Source organism: Talpa europaea (assembly GCF_964194135.1).
Source record: "Talpa europaea genome assembly, chromosome: 3".
Lineage (NCBI taxonomy): Eukaryota > Metazoa > Chordata > Mammalia > Eulipotyphla > Talpidae > Talpa > Talpa europaea.
This window is the reverse complement of record NC_140069.1, coordinates 101,840,163-101,855,870: the sequence shown is the minus strand read 5'-3', so window position 1 is coordinate 101,855,870 and position 15,708 is coordinate 101,840,163. Positions and strand designations below refer to the sequence as shown.

At 39.4% G+C, this 15,708-nt stretch overlaps 1 protein-coding gene across 2 annotated transcripts in view; it reads left to right on the top strand.

The window, feature by feature from the left end:
- CPVL (carboxypeptidase vitellogenic like) overlaps positions 1–15,508 on the top strand; it is a gene marked incomplete at its 5' end in the record, with an annotated part of 100,711 nt that extends 85,203 nt beyond the window's left edge. For both annotated transcript variants that reach the window (XM_084229851.1, XM_084229852.1), the window contains one exon: positions 15,260–15,508. In XM_084229851.1, coding sequence (XP_084085977.1) covers positions 15,260–15,403 — 144 coding nt within the window. In that variant the 3' untranslated portion in view covers positions 15,404–15,508. The remainder of the gene's footprint in view (positions 1–15,259) is intronic.
- Between the last annotated feature and the right edge of the window lie 200 nt (positions 15,509–15,708).

Below are 15,708 nucleotides of genomic sequence, written 5' to 3'. Positions count from 1 at the left end.
TACCACCCCAACCCAATAATAAAATTTGCTGTTATTAGATGGCTCACAGTGGTCACAGGTTGGGTTCTTTAGAAACAGGCACTGAGATACAGTTTGGGGTGTAAAATTTTTGTTATGGATCAGCATCTGTGAGGGAATGAGGAAGAAGCAGAGCTGGCAGAGGAGGAAATCAAACTGATACAAACCTGATAGAACTTGACCAACCTGGGGTGGGAGCTCCAGAAAGATTCTTTTCCATCAGAGTATCCAAATGGGGCCATAATGACAGGGTCTTTATTCCTGCAACTCATTGAGTCACCAAACATGAGCTACCCCAGGAAAGGCATCATCTTGGAAAAGGCCACCCCCTGCAAGGAGTCAGACTACAGGAGCTGACAGCTGGCAGTTGTCTGGACTCCCCATGGCTGAACAATAAGTCTCCCTGAAGGGGGATCTAGTGGTACATGTCTACATCTAGCTCAAAGGCCACCCAGTTACAGACTCTCAGGATTGAACGGGAGGTTTAAGACATACGTTATTGCCCTGCCTTTGTTTGTAAAATGTCAGAGTTCGCGTAAGTTCTTAGTGTAATTGTGCCTTCTATCTGCATTAGAGGGATGGATCCAGGCTTGATTTTCAATTCATATCAAGATTCCAAGGTAGGAAAAGATTAAAGAGTTGTCAGAAAGTATTTCCCTTTTTCAGTTATTTGTTAGGGAATAACAGATCTTTACAAACTGTGGTGGCTTAATACAAGTTGTTATTTCTCATCATGTGTGGCAGAATGGGTTCAGCTAGGTGGCTTTTCTGGTTCCCTTGAGGTGGGCTGAGGCTACACATGCACTCACATGTCTGACTAGAGATGTATAGTAAAGGTGGCCTCCTCTCCTCCAGGGCCCTCTCCATTTGGCCTCTGGCCATGCTGTGACCTGCGAGGCAGCCAGCCTCCTAAATTCATGGCAGTCTTTCTAAGGCTAGGGGTCAAAAGTCCCAGAATATTATTTCCATTGCACACTCTCAGTCAAAGCAAATCATGGAGCTCTTGGCTCTTCATGGAAAGACTAGCAAAGAGTTTGGGACCATCTTTAACCCACTACATTTTCCTAAACCAGTGTGTCTCAACCCTAGCAAGCATAGATTCCCAGGCCTTGTCTTTAGATAGTATGACTTTATTGGTCAAAAGTAGGACCTGAGGGCCTCCCTGGTGGTACAGGGGTTAAAGTCTCAGCACTATCAAACTATCACCAGCCACTGCAGCATGAGTTGAATCCCCAGCCAGGGAGCTAACCCACATGACACAGCAAACCTCTCCTGCCTTGCCTGCTGCTCCCCTCAGCAGTGTATTTCAGTAGATCCACCTGTTGTGTGCCCCACTCTGGTGAATTTCTGGTGAATCCTCTCACCCCCGCATCTCTAACCTATACCCCAGTTCTTGTATGCATAAATAAATAAAAATAAATCTATTATAAATAAAGTAGGACCTGAGCCTCAATATTTAAACTGATTTGGGGGAAGCCTAAACCATGATTCCCCACCCCACCCCCATATAACACTGTAATGGCTTTCATTTTGCAAGACTCTAGTAAGGATTATGTTTGAGTAAAACTTCCATTCTAATGCATAAAGGATGCTCTAAATCCTGACCTATTTTGCTTACTTAGAGGCCAACCAGAAATCTTAGGACACAGTTTTACTTTTAACAAACCAACCATTGATCTGCAGCATCACATTTAGAAAAGTGTTCTCTAGTCAACAGTGTCTGCTGGTGTGGTTTTCTGGTGCTCAGAAATCCTCAGCCAAAACCTTAAGCTACATTTTAGATCTCAGTCCCTGCCATGCATTGTAGGTTTACAAGTGGTCTTTGTTCTCTCCAAACACTGATAGACCATTGGTAATTTAGACTCGTAGAAAGTCTTTTATTTATTCAAAACATTAGCTTCCTTTCCCCAGCAGAGTTGGGCTACTCTGAAATGATGTGGTCTCTGTGCAAAGTCCTTAGATAGCAGTACATCTTTGTTACTTTCCAACAAAGATATAAGCAGACGAAGCAAGGTCTACTGTAAACATCATGCTGGGTGGTTCTCAGCAGAGATGTTGTCCATCAGCCACCTTGAATTTGGTTTTGGATATTAATTATTGATCAAATACTATAATAAATTGATTCAATTCCCAAAATAAAAGTAGTGTTTTGGAATGTGAAGTCTTATCATAAGTAAACTTAGTGTTTCCATTAACAAAGAATTTGGAACTGTTTATCCACTACATTTTCTCAAACACATGTGTTTCAATCGATGCAAATACAGATTCCCAGGCTCTGTCTCCAGTTATTCTCACTTTGTTGTTCTGGAGTAGCATCAGCATTTAAGCTCTTCAGGGCATTCTAAGCATGTTCAGCTGGTTTAGGAGAACTCGAAGCTATGATAATTAGGCTATTTAACAAAGTTTTTTTTTTTTTTTTTAACTTTGTTATGAAGAACCCTTAACAAATAAGTTTATTTTAAAAGAGTTCTTAACCTGGGGTAAGGGTCAGTGGTTAGGATTCAAGCGGTCAGTGAACTTGGAGCCTCTAACTCTAAGAAGCATTTCCTTCTATTATGAATGATGAAGTTCAGCATTTCCTTCCATTATGAATGTAGACAACAAACCGCAGCAGCACTAGCAGTACATTAGACTGTCACCAATAGAAAGCAGAGATAACTCATTTCAAATACATATGCTGTTGCAAATACCTTGAAACAGATTTTATGACCATCACTCTTCCTGGGCTCTCCGGTGTTCTCTTGTGGCCTCTGCTGCTCTGCTGGTTTTGCTTCTTCTGGTAGTTCTTGCCCTCTGCTGGTTTTGCTTCTTCTGGTAGTTCTTGCCCTCTGCTGGCGTCCCCGTGACACCGCCCTTATAGGCACAGTCTTAGCCCAGGTGTATCCCACCTATGTATGCCCACACCCTACTCCAGGTGTCTGCCATCAGACATGCATTTAATCTAATGGCGGGAGGACAGAAAAGCCCGATACTTTACTTACCATACACAGCACTTGTTAGCTGTGTGACCTTGGTAAGTTGCTTAACCTCTCAAAGTGGTTCCTCCTCTGTGAAGTGAGGATAATATTAATACTTGCCTCTTTCACAGGAGGATTAATGATTAGAATTAATCAGATAAAACATATATATTACTTGACATTCTGGTACCTAAAAAGTGGATAATAAAATTTTGTTCTTATTGCCTGTAGGGCCGCTCCTAGCATTAATTTGTTTTCACAGGGCAAGAAGATCCACTCCCACTACCAAGTCTAATAGGGTCCTTAAGAGCTATCTTTTTTTTTTAAAGATTTATTTATTTATGCATACTAGAACTGGGGTACAGGCCAGAGATACAGGGGGGTGAGAGGATTCACCAGAGACAGAGTGGGGAACGCAACAGGCAGACTGAAATACACTGCTGAGGAGAGGAGAGGTCAGGAGAGGTCTGCTGCGCCATGTGGGTTGCTCCCTGGCTGGCCGGGGATCGAACTTGTGCTGCAGAGGCTGCGGATTGCTTCATAGGGTGATGCTTAACCCCTTGCGCCACCAGGGAGGCCCAAGAAATATCATTTTTTAAAGGCTCATGGTTACCTAATAGCAGTAAACAAAAGTGCCTAAACTGAATAATGAGATGTTGCTAAAACATTGAGTCCCTTCCCAGTTTACCAATCATCTGAAACATTCCTGTTGACAATAATTGAAACATCTAGCCTTTTCCACCAAACATCTAGTCTTTTTCACCGTGATGCTGAGCTTCTAACATGGAAAATGGAAAGAAGGAGAATATAGGCTGAGGGAATAAAATACAAACTAGCAAACGAAACCCCCAAACATCCTGACAACTTCTTGCTCTTCTGCTATCAAGCACGGACATGTGACTGTTTATTTTTGTCCCTAATATTTATTTTTTTTAATGCAGCAACTGGAGTCCCAAAGTTTAGATTCTGGCATCAGCCCTGTCTTCTCAGAGCAGCTTGCCAGAGGGGACTTCCCACTTTGCCTTTGTTTCTGTTCAATTGCTTCTCCATATCCTCCCTGCTTACTGTTTTTAGAAATGTGGCCCATCTCACCAAGGCTGTGCAGAAGGAAAAAAAGCAAGACAGAGAACATGCTAGATTTCTTAAAGATTCATTTTTGTGACTTTAGTAGATGGTTTTTCTGATTTTTTTTTTAGTTGGATTTTTGGTAGCCAACCTCAGCGCAGGACATCTAGAAAGAAAAATGCATCTACCTCTCCTAAGCAGCCCAGTGAACTGTTCACTCTGCCCTTTGACTGTGTGTGGATGCAGGAGGTTCTCCTTCAGACCCTTTTCATTTCAACTCACCAACAGAGGCTCCGTAATAAGAAACAACTAATAAAACAGATTTCAACGTGTGCCTTGGATTTGCAGACAAGCCCTGGCACATCGGGAGAAGAAACTAAGTATTTTCGGAGCATAGTACAAGCCGCCCTGCTTCTATCACTTTTGCACTGAAACAAGAAAGTGATTTACCAGTCACTTTGCTGTGACTCTTACCAGAAAATTAAACAGCACAGTAATTGGTAGATATTTCTCACCTGGTTTCTTAGCTAGTATTTCTCACAGCTTATAGCATCCTTCTTGATTCTCCGATTGTATTCATTACCTCAGGCTTGACAAAGAACCTCCAAAAACTACTTAAAAAGAGAGACCCTGGTTTTATACAAACCAATAAAAAATGTAGCAGTTTGAGGACAGAAAATGATGGCCACTCCATATAAATATTCATAAACCTAATACAGAATTTGTAATATGTATAAATTCTAGAGTGAAATCATTTTTGCCTTGTAGTATTTTAAGAAAAGGCACAAGGTATAAAGGATGCTTTTCAAGAACATTTTTGATATGTGTTTTAAGTTGTGCTGTTTAACCTTTGTCCTTTTTTACAATAGCCTCCTTAGCTGGTTTCAACTAGTCTACCTCCTTTCTAATCTACCATCCTCTCTGTGCTTCTTCCAAAATGTTCAAGCCTGATCATGTTTTTCTCTTATTTCAGATCTCTCAATAACTCCCTTCTACCTACAGAATAAAGTTCAATCTCTTTACATAGAATCATTAAGATGTTTGACCTGGCCTTTGCTTCCTTCCCCAACCTAAACGCTCCCTTTCCCTCCTTCTCCATTAGAAATCTGAAAAACAAAACAAAACCTCTTATCATCCTCCCCAACACCCCTTGCTATTTTGTTAGCCAGAAATCCCTGTGGAATTCCCTCCCCTTTCTGTTCCTTTGTCTGCCTGGAAGCCCCTATTTACCTTACAAAGCTAAACTCACTATCACCTCTCAGAAGCCCTCCTCCCAGAATGCCTCCTGTGCATCTGTACGTCTTCTATGGCATGTGCTGCACTGGGGTTGATCATTTAACCCTCTCATTTAACCGTCTTCCTCCCCCATCTGACAGTGAGTTCCTTGAGGGAGAGAATAACCTTTCAGTTATCTCATTAGCAAACCCTTTAGCGTGGCTCATGGCTCAGTAAATGTTTGGGTAATTAAAATCCAGTGGGCCCCTGCCTCATGCCCATGCCCCTCCCATTTGTGTGTGTGTGTGTGTGTGTGTGTGTTTTAATACTGCAGTTCTCAAAGAGTGTCATGGTTGATCACTAACGTACACACCAAATCTTTCTGGGGAATAGACTAGACATCCTGAAATAATGAATAGTTTACAACCTTTAAACTACATTCATTCTTTATGGCAGCTGTAGACTGTTGCCTTTCTGTGTTACGTAGGAGACAAAAGGAGAAATATTCTGGGAAAAAAATTTATGCAAGGACCTGTAGAAGTTTCATTACTAAAGCATTATCCCCTTTAAAAAATTGAAATTTGGCATTTGGGCTTTTTTCCCTTTTTATAAAAAACACACAGCTTGCTTCCTGAAAACAAAGGAAATAATAAACAATAGAAACTCCTAATTTTACTCTGATTATTTGCCAAGAGTCCTCTTAGTTCATGTGGTTTTATTTCATTAGAGCAGACTGATTAACATAAAAAGAATGCTTCTAAATTAAGCTACCCAAATATGCACTTAGTTAATACTCAGGGAGCTAATTTATTGTATTATTTAAAATATAAATTGAATAGCAGATCTATTTACTGATGTATAACAGTTAGGCAATGATGCGTAATTTTCTCTTAGCTGTTGAGTGGTTTTTAATAATCTATTGAAATTTAACAGAGAACTATTTCATTATGGGAAGTGAATAAATTCTAAGAAGTCTAGCATTTAAAGTATTATCCACACTTGGAGAGTGGGTTTTAAAAATTAATGATATTTGAGGAACAAAGAGGAAATTGGGGTTTGCTTTTTAAACAGTAACTCTTTGTTGTTTTAATTTGAGGTATAACCAGATTCACAAAATTACTTGTGAGAATATTAAACAGAGCCAAAAAATAAATAAGGTGGGGAGAAGAGTGGGATAGAGAAATGGGGGACTTCAGGGAACAAAATAAAGTTGTGTGAAGAAGATACTGCTACATGGTCAGCTAGAGAAAGGGCACTATTTTTGCCTTTGCACAATCTCTGCTTTCATGGCAAATACTATATGCCTTGTTTTTTTTCCACAAATATTATCATTAATATGTGCTATTTGGCGTATTCTGTATCCTAAATTCCTGGAACTTGGAGACATATGCAGGTCTGGGGTTGCCTTAGGCTGTGGGGTCAAGAACACAGTTGAATCTGGACACCCTCTCTCGTCTGGAATGTTCCAGGAACTCTTGATACAAGCAGAAGGATCCCATGAAAGTGGTGACATGAACTTGAAACTATTATTGCCGGTTATACCAGAACTCAGTGAGAGTAGGCAGGAAGGAAAGCCGGCAACAGAACCTTCTCATCTTTCTGCAAATATTTGAAACCCAGTCCATCTGATTTCCTGAGCCAAGGTTTAAGAGAAGTCTTGGTCCTTATAATCTACCCATTTGAATGGATGTTCCTTCCATTTATTTCTGGGAAGAGGAAGAATGTCCAAATGTTACGTGTTTACCCAGGAAGGGGAGATGCTGATCTGTAGTGTTTACCAATTTCCATGGTGTAAATAATCCCAGTGGCTGATTTTAAACTACCAACTTGACTAAAGGTGGAGTCAGGCAGCAAGCAACATGCATAATTGACTCTCCTGAGCCAATAGGAAAGAACTCCAAAGTACTACTGCTAGAGCCATCACATATTGCTGTTTGCAGGTCGTAAAACTAGCAGGTTGGCTGGCTTTTGTTCCCAAGTTACCCAGAAGATGGTGAGTCAAGATCCTCACAACACTCCTGACAGGGAGCACTTGCTGCGATAACCTCTGCCCTCTCCTCCCTGCTCTCATTCTCTCATCCAAAAGAAAACTACGAATATAAATCATAAAGCTAGACATTGAGTAAGGATAATTACTGAACTGGATCATATTTTGTTTTTTTTTTTAATCCTCTTGTGTATATCAAATATAAAAGACTGGATGTGTAGGGTAAAGTTTCGGTTGCTTTTTAATTGCATCAAATCCTGGGTTGTAAAGTGGATTCTTAAAAGGAAGAAAAAGAACAGCTTTCTGCCATTCTGTTAAGACAAGTAAGGTCTTGCTTGCTTGACATTTCTGTGTGGGGAGAAAAGAGAGTTTGGCATTGCATGTGGTGATAGAAGGTAGAGAGAAAGAATGGGCTGGATCATGGTGTTGGCAAGCTTAAGGGATAAGGTTCATTCTAAATAGCAAAGTCAAGCATATTGACAGTAGTTTGCTCTCATATTCAAGCTGCTTTCTTATTTGAGTTGGGATCTTTCCCAAGGGAAGGAAGGATTCATAGTGTGGAAATAAAAGCAGCCTGGAAAGAAAACAGTTTCCCTCCTAAAGAATATATTATAATCCTCTCTTTCTGAAAAAGTATAGTAAATGAATTTCATCTTTATTAATATTGCAACTTCCTTCTCCACTCTTAAGGGGAAAAAATTCCTTCGACCATAAAAAATCAGATAATATTAGTACGAACGACCTTTGGTTGAGTGCTGTTATTCACCCACAAGGCGCATGTTGCAAGTTTTGTATATATCTGTGCACTGAGTGTCATGTAACATTTTATATGTGTTTTCTCTTTGAATTTTCATAGAAAGTGAAATATCCTTACAGTGACCAACCATCTTGAGTTGCCTAGCACTTTTTCAGTTTAAGCGCTAAAAGTTCTATATCCCCAGAAACCTTTCAGTCCTAGGCAAATTGGGACAACTGGGACTACTTCTTATTGCCATTTTATAGATGAAAAATAGAAGCAGTTAAGTCAGTGTGCGAAAGTCACAGAGCTGGACTCTGATGCAAATCTGCTGAATCCTGAGTTCCTCCTCTTAACTGGCATGCTTAGTATGAGGCCCAAGGAAAGATAAGGCTCTAACCTTAGTCATCCCTACCAACCTTGCTGACATTAGCATAGAGAGTCTTTCAAGTTGATTTAGAGAAAATGCCCTTGCCTTTTTTCTTTTTTATAAATTAGACATATTTGTAGCCAATTGAAACATCTTACTGATTTGGTGACATGAGACCAAGAGATTTGATTGAAGGTCTTCCCCTCTTAGGCATTTGCATTTGTTTTGTGTCACTCTAAAAAGAAGAGGTATATTACTTACAAGATTTCTTCTAACTAAAAACTTCCCCAATTGTCAGGAGTCTGCTTTTCATATCACATAGAAATGTCTCTGCCATTTACTATCATCTTTTTATCACATCTATTGTTGGGGATCAGATAACTTTTAGAACCACTATTAGCTTCTTAATGATATATTACTTTTTTATCTTTCCTTTTGGTGCTTGCTTAGAGATTACAAGATTCATCCTGACTCAAGAAAGTCCACTGTGAATTACAGTTACATTTATCACTGTCCAGATGTCCAAGTACCTTACAAAATTTTAACTCAATTTATTGCAACTTTTGTCCCACTGTTTTCCATTTTAAAAACTTATACTTGGTTCAAGCCCACGAGTCATCATCATCATCATTGATTTTCATTTATTTTTACTCACACATAGAAGTTGTCCACTTTTCTCCACATTTTTACATTGTATTAAAAATAACTGTCTTTCTGCCTGAAAAACAACCTTTAGTATTTTTTTCCAGTGCAGGTCTGCTGGCAATAATATTTTCAGGTTTTTGTTTTTTGAAAATATATTTATGAGGTTATTTCTTTAGGAATTCTAGGTGGTAGTTATTTTCTTTCAGAACCTTAAAGATAACATTGCACTATCTTCTACCATCTACCCTTTTGATGGACAAGTCAGCTTTCTTGCATCTTAGAAGTCATTTGAAAGCATTGTTCCTTTTTCTCCGACAACTTTTAACATTTCTTGTCTTTGGTTATGACATTGTGGGTAGCATAGTGTTTTGTGGCTTAGGAGTATGATTTGAGGCACAGCAAGCTGTGTGACCTTGAACAAGTAACTTAATTTCTGAGTCTCAGTTTCCTTAATTGTACTATCCGGTAAAATGTAATACCTCTTGCAATAGTTGTGCATTGTGTAAGGAATTCATGGAAGTTATTCATAGGATACTAAACACAGTACCCAAACAGGGATGGTTTTCAATAAATATTAACCATTGTCATTGTTCTTCCAACAATTTCCATGTTCAAAATCCAGAATCAGAAGTTTGTACTAACCTTACTATCTTAGAACATCATGTTCCTACATGAGTGTCAAAAGTCTTGGTTGAGGAACACATATTATCAGTTGGCCAACCTGGGGTTCAATTACTTCATATTTTTCCTGTTTAAATTCACAGAGATTTTCAATACTAGCTTGATGACTTTTGTCAATTTTGGAAATTTTTCAGACTCCCTAAATTTTTAGAATCCCTAAAGTTTACTATTTGTTTAATTCCATTCCTTCCTTACCATCTTTTTCCAGGAATCCAGTTAAACATGTTTTCTAGTCATTTGTCTCTTCTATATTTTCATACCTTTATTCTCCACACTTTAGTCTTCATATATTCTACTGACCTTTCATAAGTTCATGTATCTGTTGTTCTTCCATGTCAAATCTACTTCTAAACCACTTATTAAGTTGTTAATTTCAATTAACAATGGAAAAATAACTCTTTAATTCTATAAATTTATTTGACTCTTATTTAAATTCTAATTATCTGTGAACTCTCTTTTTTTACCTAATTTTTTGAATATTTTGTTCACAGTTAAATTTAAAAATCTACACCCAATAACTCCAATATCTGTATCATTGTGGTTTCTTTCGAAAATCTGCTTTTTTTTCCTCCTTGGTTCTTAGACAGATCATCTTGGTTTTCAGCATGCCTAAATTTTGTCGAATGTTGAATAAAATGTATGAAAAAAAATATGCAAAAAGATGTTATCTTCCTGCAGAGGATTTGATTTTTCTGGAAGGCAGTTAGAGTAGGGGCAGATCAACTTGATTCAGTTAGAGATTGAAACGATGATTTGGTGCTGGATTTCAGGTTTTGTGAGGGCTAACCTGCTTCTGGTTTTCATTACTTCTAAGGCCTTGTCTTTCATGGATCTAACAAAAAGCTCATGGTATTTACCATGCCTTGACTCCTTGAGAAGCCTGTGATTCCAAATTTTGCCTTTTGTGTCTTTGGGAGTTTTGTTTTTTTGTCTTTTAGTTTCCCAATCATCATAAACTACTAAAAGTTCTTCTTAGCGTTTCATCTTTCACCTGTCACATTTGGCTCACATTCTTGTGCTTGTCTGCATTCTTGCCAGCGAAGTTTAAAAAGGGGTGAATTTACCAAAGGGAAATGTGACTCCAAGTGTTAGGTTCACTTCTCTGCAGTTCTCCATTATTTTCTCCATGATTTTGGTCTCTCAAGTCCTGGTTGCTTATTGATATTTTTACACCTCTTTCTTTTCTTTTTTAAATTCAACTCGTATTGTTGTTCTTATGAAGTGGGATTGGTTTTATGCATGCCATTGTATCATATCCAGAGTGAAAATGCTAAAGTACAGTAATGCTGCAACTGACGTAGTAGGATGTTGTATCTAGGAAGCCTTGGGGAACCAGCTCTGTATCGACTGCTCCTAGGAATGGTACCGCTGTGATGACTACAGTTAGGTCAGTGACCGCACCTTTCCCCCTCCTATTCAATAATCCTTGCCACACCAGAAGTGTGGCATGATAAATTTCAAGGATGGTTTACCCAAGTGTTGTGGGAGCAAATCTGAGCATTGATTTGTGATTTTTTTTTCAAAGGTGATTTGTCTCATTCTTTGTTAGGTTGTGGCTGGTTTTTATTCTCATTCCCAAGTATGTTTTCTTTTGTAGTATATATATCTTTTATTTGAGCGTATATATATTTATATCACTTCTACTAATGGTTAGTGTCTGAAGGCTAAAAGTAAGATTTAAAAAACATAGAATGGAATAAAAATAGTAAGAGAACTTTAGTATAAATCAGAAACCATAACAAGCAAGATTCTCAAGTGTCTGCACCATACTGTAGTGGAAAACAGGAACAATATATCTATCCTGGATTGTCTGCCTCCCAAACCTGCTTCTCCCTGCTGCTCTTTTCTTCTTTCTTGGTTCACAGCACCACCCCATGCAAAACTGCCCATGTCAGAAGCCTAAAATAAGGAGGATGTGTGTGTGTCAGGGTAGAGAGGGTACTGTCAGTTAACCTTTACATCTGATTAATCACAAATTTTATTGGTTCTACCCTGACATCCCCTTCTCCATACTCTTCTCACCATCTCTCTTATGAGCCTATATTGTTTCTCATTCACTTAGTCTCCTTATTTGCCTCCCTCCCTGCCTGGGTATAGCTCCCTTCTAAGTCAGCTCCCTCGTTACATACTAAGGTAAGTACTTTTTCTATATTGCAAATCTGAGTCTATAGCCATCCTGCTTAAAATCCTTAAAAACCCTTTAGCATCTGTCTAAAATAGGCAAATCCAGAGACAAGAAAGCAGATTCTGATTGCCAGAGGCTGGCGGGTAGGGGGCAATGGGAAGAGACTGGTAATGGGGTAGGGCTCCTCTGGAATGCTGAAAACATTCTGCAAGTGGTGCTGGGAACAACAGAGTAAGTGTCCTGAGTTTTAAAGTGAAGTGAATGATTCACTTTAAAAGTGCTAGAACAGTCATTTATAGCATGCACACAGACACACACGCACACAGAGGACAGGTTCCACGCATCCCAGCAGCGTGTCACAAGGAGTACAACACTGTCCCACTTGTGTTTACCTCCCCCCACCACTCTGCCTGGTTTTCCCTCTAACTCTTCAAAAATGGACCCTCTTGTCATGTAGTTTCATGTCCCATTACTTTCCCTCCCCCACTGCACCCACCACCGTCTTTCCAGTGATCTGCTCCTCCAAGACCCCCACAAAGTCTCTTCCAACATAACGACGTCATCGCACCCACCTGAGTCTCCCTCTATACATCATCATCTCAAAAGACACAACCGGGAAACTTTCCTGCCATGTCCATGTTTCCAGCCCCAGGGAGAATTGTATCATTTTCTAAAATATAAGTGGATGAAGCTTTAAAAGGTTTGTATAACTTTTTTATAATTCATGACACATTTGTGACCCCCTGCAACATCTGGAACACATGAATTTAGAGGTTTCAGTTGTAATGTGGGAACACCCAAAATGCACAGTTCTGATGATTAGACTGTTTCTATCCAGGGAGCCTGGGGATTCATCTTGTCACATTTAAATATGTAGTCACAGCCCTGTCACATTTTGTTTCACCTCTAAAAGCTGCAGAGTGATCTGTGAGAGGTTAGCAGGTTGGTTCTAGACACCAGAGAATCTTCTTTTTCAGTGCTTGTAAATTTATTTTTGAGGTTAACATCAGTAAAATAACTAAATGGATTTGCTAGAGAACATACTTTGGAATTTTGTGGCATGTGAGAGACTTTGCTCCTAAATGAGCTTTACTTTCCAGTCTTAGTGGCTTTGTTTATGATGTCCTTTGGTCATAGCCTATGGCAGCTCAGAATGGGAGTGAGCGTCAGGTATGTCAGAGTGAGTAAGGATTTTAACACCATGCTCTCTTCTTCACCTCTTGATTGTCAGGGATATGGTATGTGAATGTGTGTGTTTGTGTGTGTAAATATCCAAAGAATGGATGATCAGGAAGAAATAAACTAAGGTGAGGTTGGGAGTAGCTAATAAACAAATTTCTAGTAGTATTCTCCCTCATTAGGGAGGGGGCCTAACAGTTTGTTTTAATAAATGCAGGTCTTTTTATGCATGCTTGCATTTGAGACCCACGTTTAAAAGAACGCCCTTCAATTGAGATTTTTGATGCTAAAGTAAGAACACAGTGTTTTAGGATAGTTAGGTTGGTACAAGCATTTTGATCTTGCATTTTGAATGAGATGATTATTGGAAGAATAACGACAATGGCTAATATCTATTGAGTATCATTCCAGCCAAGGTATTATGCTAAGTGTCCCATGGATGTTATTCCATTAATTCCTCAAAGAACTCACCACTACCTCAAGAGGTAATATTATATTCCCTATTGTACAGTGAAAGAAACAGGCTCAGAGCACTCAAGTTATTGTCCAAGGTCACATAGCTTCTTTCCTTGAGTCATGCTCCTCCTATATTCTGACTCCTGAGCCCAGCCATAAAGTACTGTGCTCCGCTCCACGAGCACAGTTCTGATCCTCCATCCTGGAGACAGGGTGACTGACCTTTTGCTTTTGGGTATTCACTTTATTGTTGTTCTGGACCATTCCTGCCAAACTCATTTCCAGTTGAAGCAGCTGGGTTTTGTCACAAACATGATTTTGTTAAATGTCCTTAGCTGAGCTGAGGTTGCACAAGAATCACTCATTAGATTCCTGCTAAGGCCTGACATTTGGATGGGAATATACAAGACTATTCTAGCCTGGGACTGTGGAAGCAGCAAAAGCTCTCCTCCAGAGTTGCACACATGGGCTCTGTCACACATATGTTTGCTTTCAACCTGGGACAAAAAGTGAGACATGTTGGGTTTCCAGATGCAAGTTCAGACACAAACAGTAGTTGGGCTCCATTATCTCTGCAGAGAGGTACAGATGCCCATTGAGGGGGGTTTAGCTAATGCAGATGTCTGAGGTGTCACCTGTCCATGGCTTTCTGTCTCCTGTACTTACCACAGAACACTATGGAGAAATATTCTGTGACTAAACCATAAAGTTTGGTTCAAATGTAAGAAATTATTGTGCAAATGCTATGATTTGATTTAAATTGCTAGTGTTTACATTGGAAGCCAACATTCTAAGTAGAGCTCTCACAGTTTTGTGACTTGGATAAGCTCAGTCACCTCAGGGCTGAAGTGAAGGGTGTTGTCTGCAATAGTACAAGGCACAATCTACACAATTGTGCCCTGCCAGGTGCAATTCATTGAATGTGAGCCCACTTACCTCACCACGAGATTGTAAGATGGTGGATGTTAGGGGGTTGGTATAAAAAATGCAATATATTTGTATTTGTTTCCTGTCTCAGTTTTCTTCTGACTGAGACAGGTAAAAGGAGCTCTGGCGCTCGTGAATGGCCTCAGCAAAGTGACCTTTCATTGCTGGATGATTCAGCATCTGGAAGTGACTGTGTGAGAATTTCACTGCCGATTTTTTTGCATCAGTGGATTCGACCAACCAGGGATCAAAAATACTATGCAGTTAGGCATATTATAAGCTATCTAGAAGTGATTTAAGTTAGACAGAAAGGTGTGTGAAGGTTATATGCAAATACGTCATTTTATGTAAGAGCAGCCACAGATTATTTTTTGTTCTCTGCGATCCTAGAACCCATCCTCCAGGGGTCTCTGAGAATATAAAAACTTTCCTACCTTGGGCCTCCCTGGTGGCGCAAGCCGTTGAGCGCCGCACAGTGAAACTGTCCAAAGCCTCTGCAGCATGGGTTCTATCCTGGCCAGCTGGCGAGAAGCCCACATGGCGAAGCAGACCTCCCCTGTCTCGCCCGCTGCTCCCCTTAGCAGTGTATTTCGTCAGTCTGCCTGTTCTTTTCCCCGCTCGGTCTCTGGTGAACCCTCTCACCTTCCCATGCATCTGGCCTGTACCCCAGTTCTTGTATAAATAAATAAATCTTTTAAAAAAAATCTTTCCGACCTTGATTCACCTATTATTAAAGCTATCAAAAAAATAAGACAATGAGCCTACACAAAGATATGGATTGGTAAAACATGTCTGGGTTACATGTAAGTTTTAAGTCTATTTTAATATGAGTTAAACCTTTCATTCATTTAGACTATCTCCTCCTCTAAATTTCTTTTTTTTCTTTTTCTCCTTTCAGGTTATTGTCCGAGGTGGAGGACACATTTTACCATATGACCAGCCTCTGAGATCTTTTGACATGATTAATCGATTCATTTATGAAAGAGGGTGGGATCCTTATGATGAAGATGCTTTCCTAAAACAGGGCACTTCAGGATTTTAATCTTTGAAAATTTTCAAAATTGAAAATGTTATAGAAATAAGATTGTCTTTTTTATATCTGAAAACTTTCTCAGCAATAAAAACTTTTCCTTGTAACAACCGAGTTCTGTTTTGAGGAGAGATGGTCCATTACTTTAAGAAAATGCTGTGCATGAGTGGGAATTACATCTTTTAACTTAAAGGATGGAAGAGTAGATTCTGAGACACCAATTCAGATAGAATTGGTTAAATGGGATATTAGGGTCTTGGATAGAAATTTTAATTCCAAGAATATGTAAAAAAGTGTAATAAATGAATGAAGTTGTA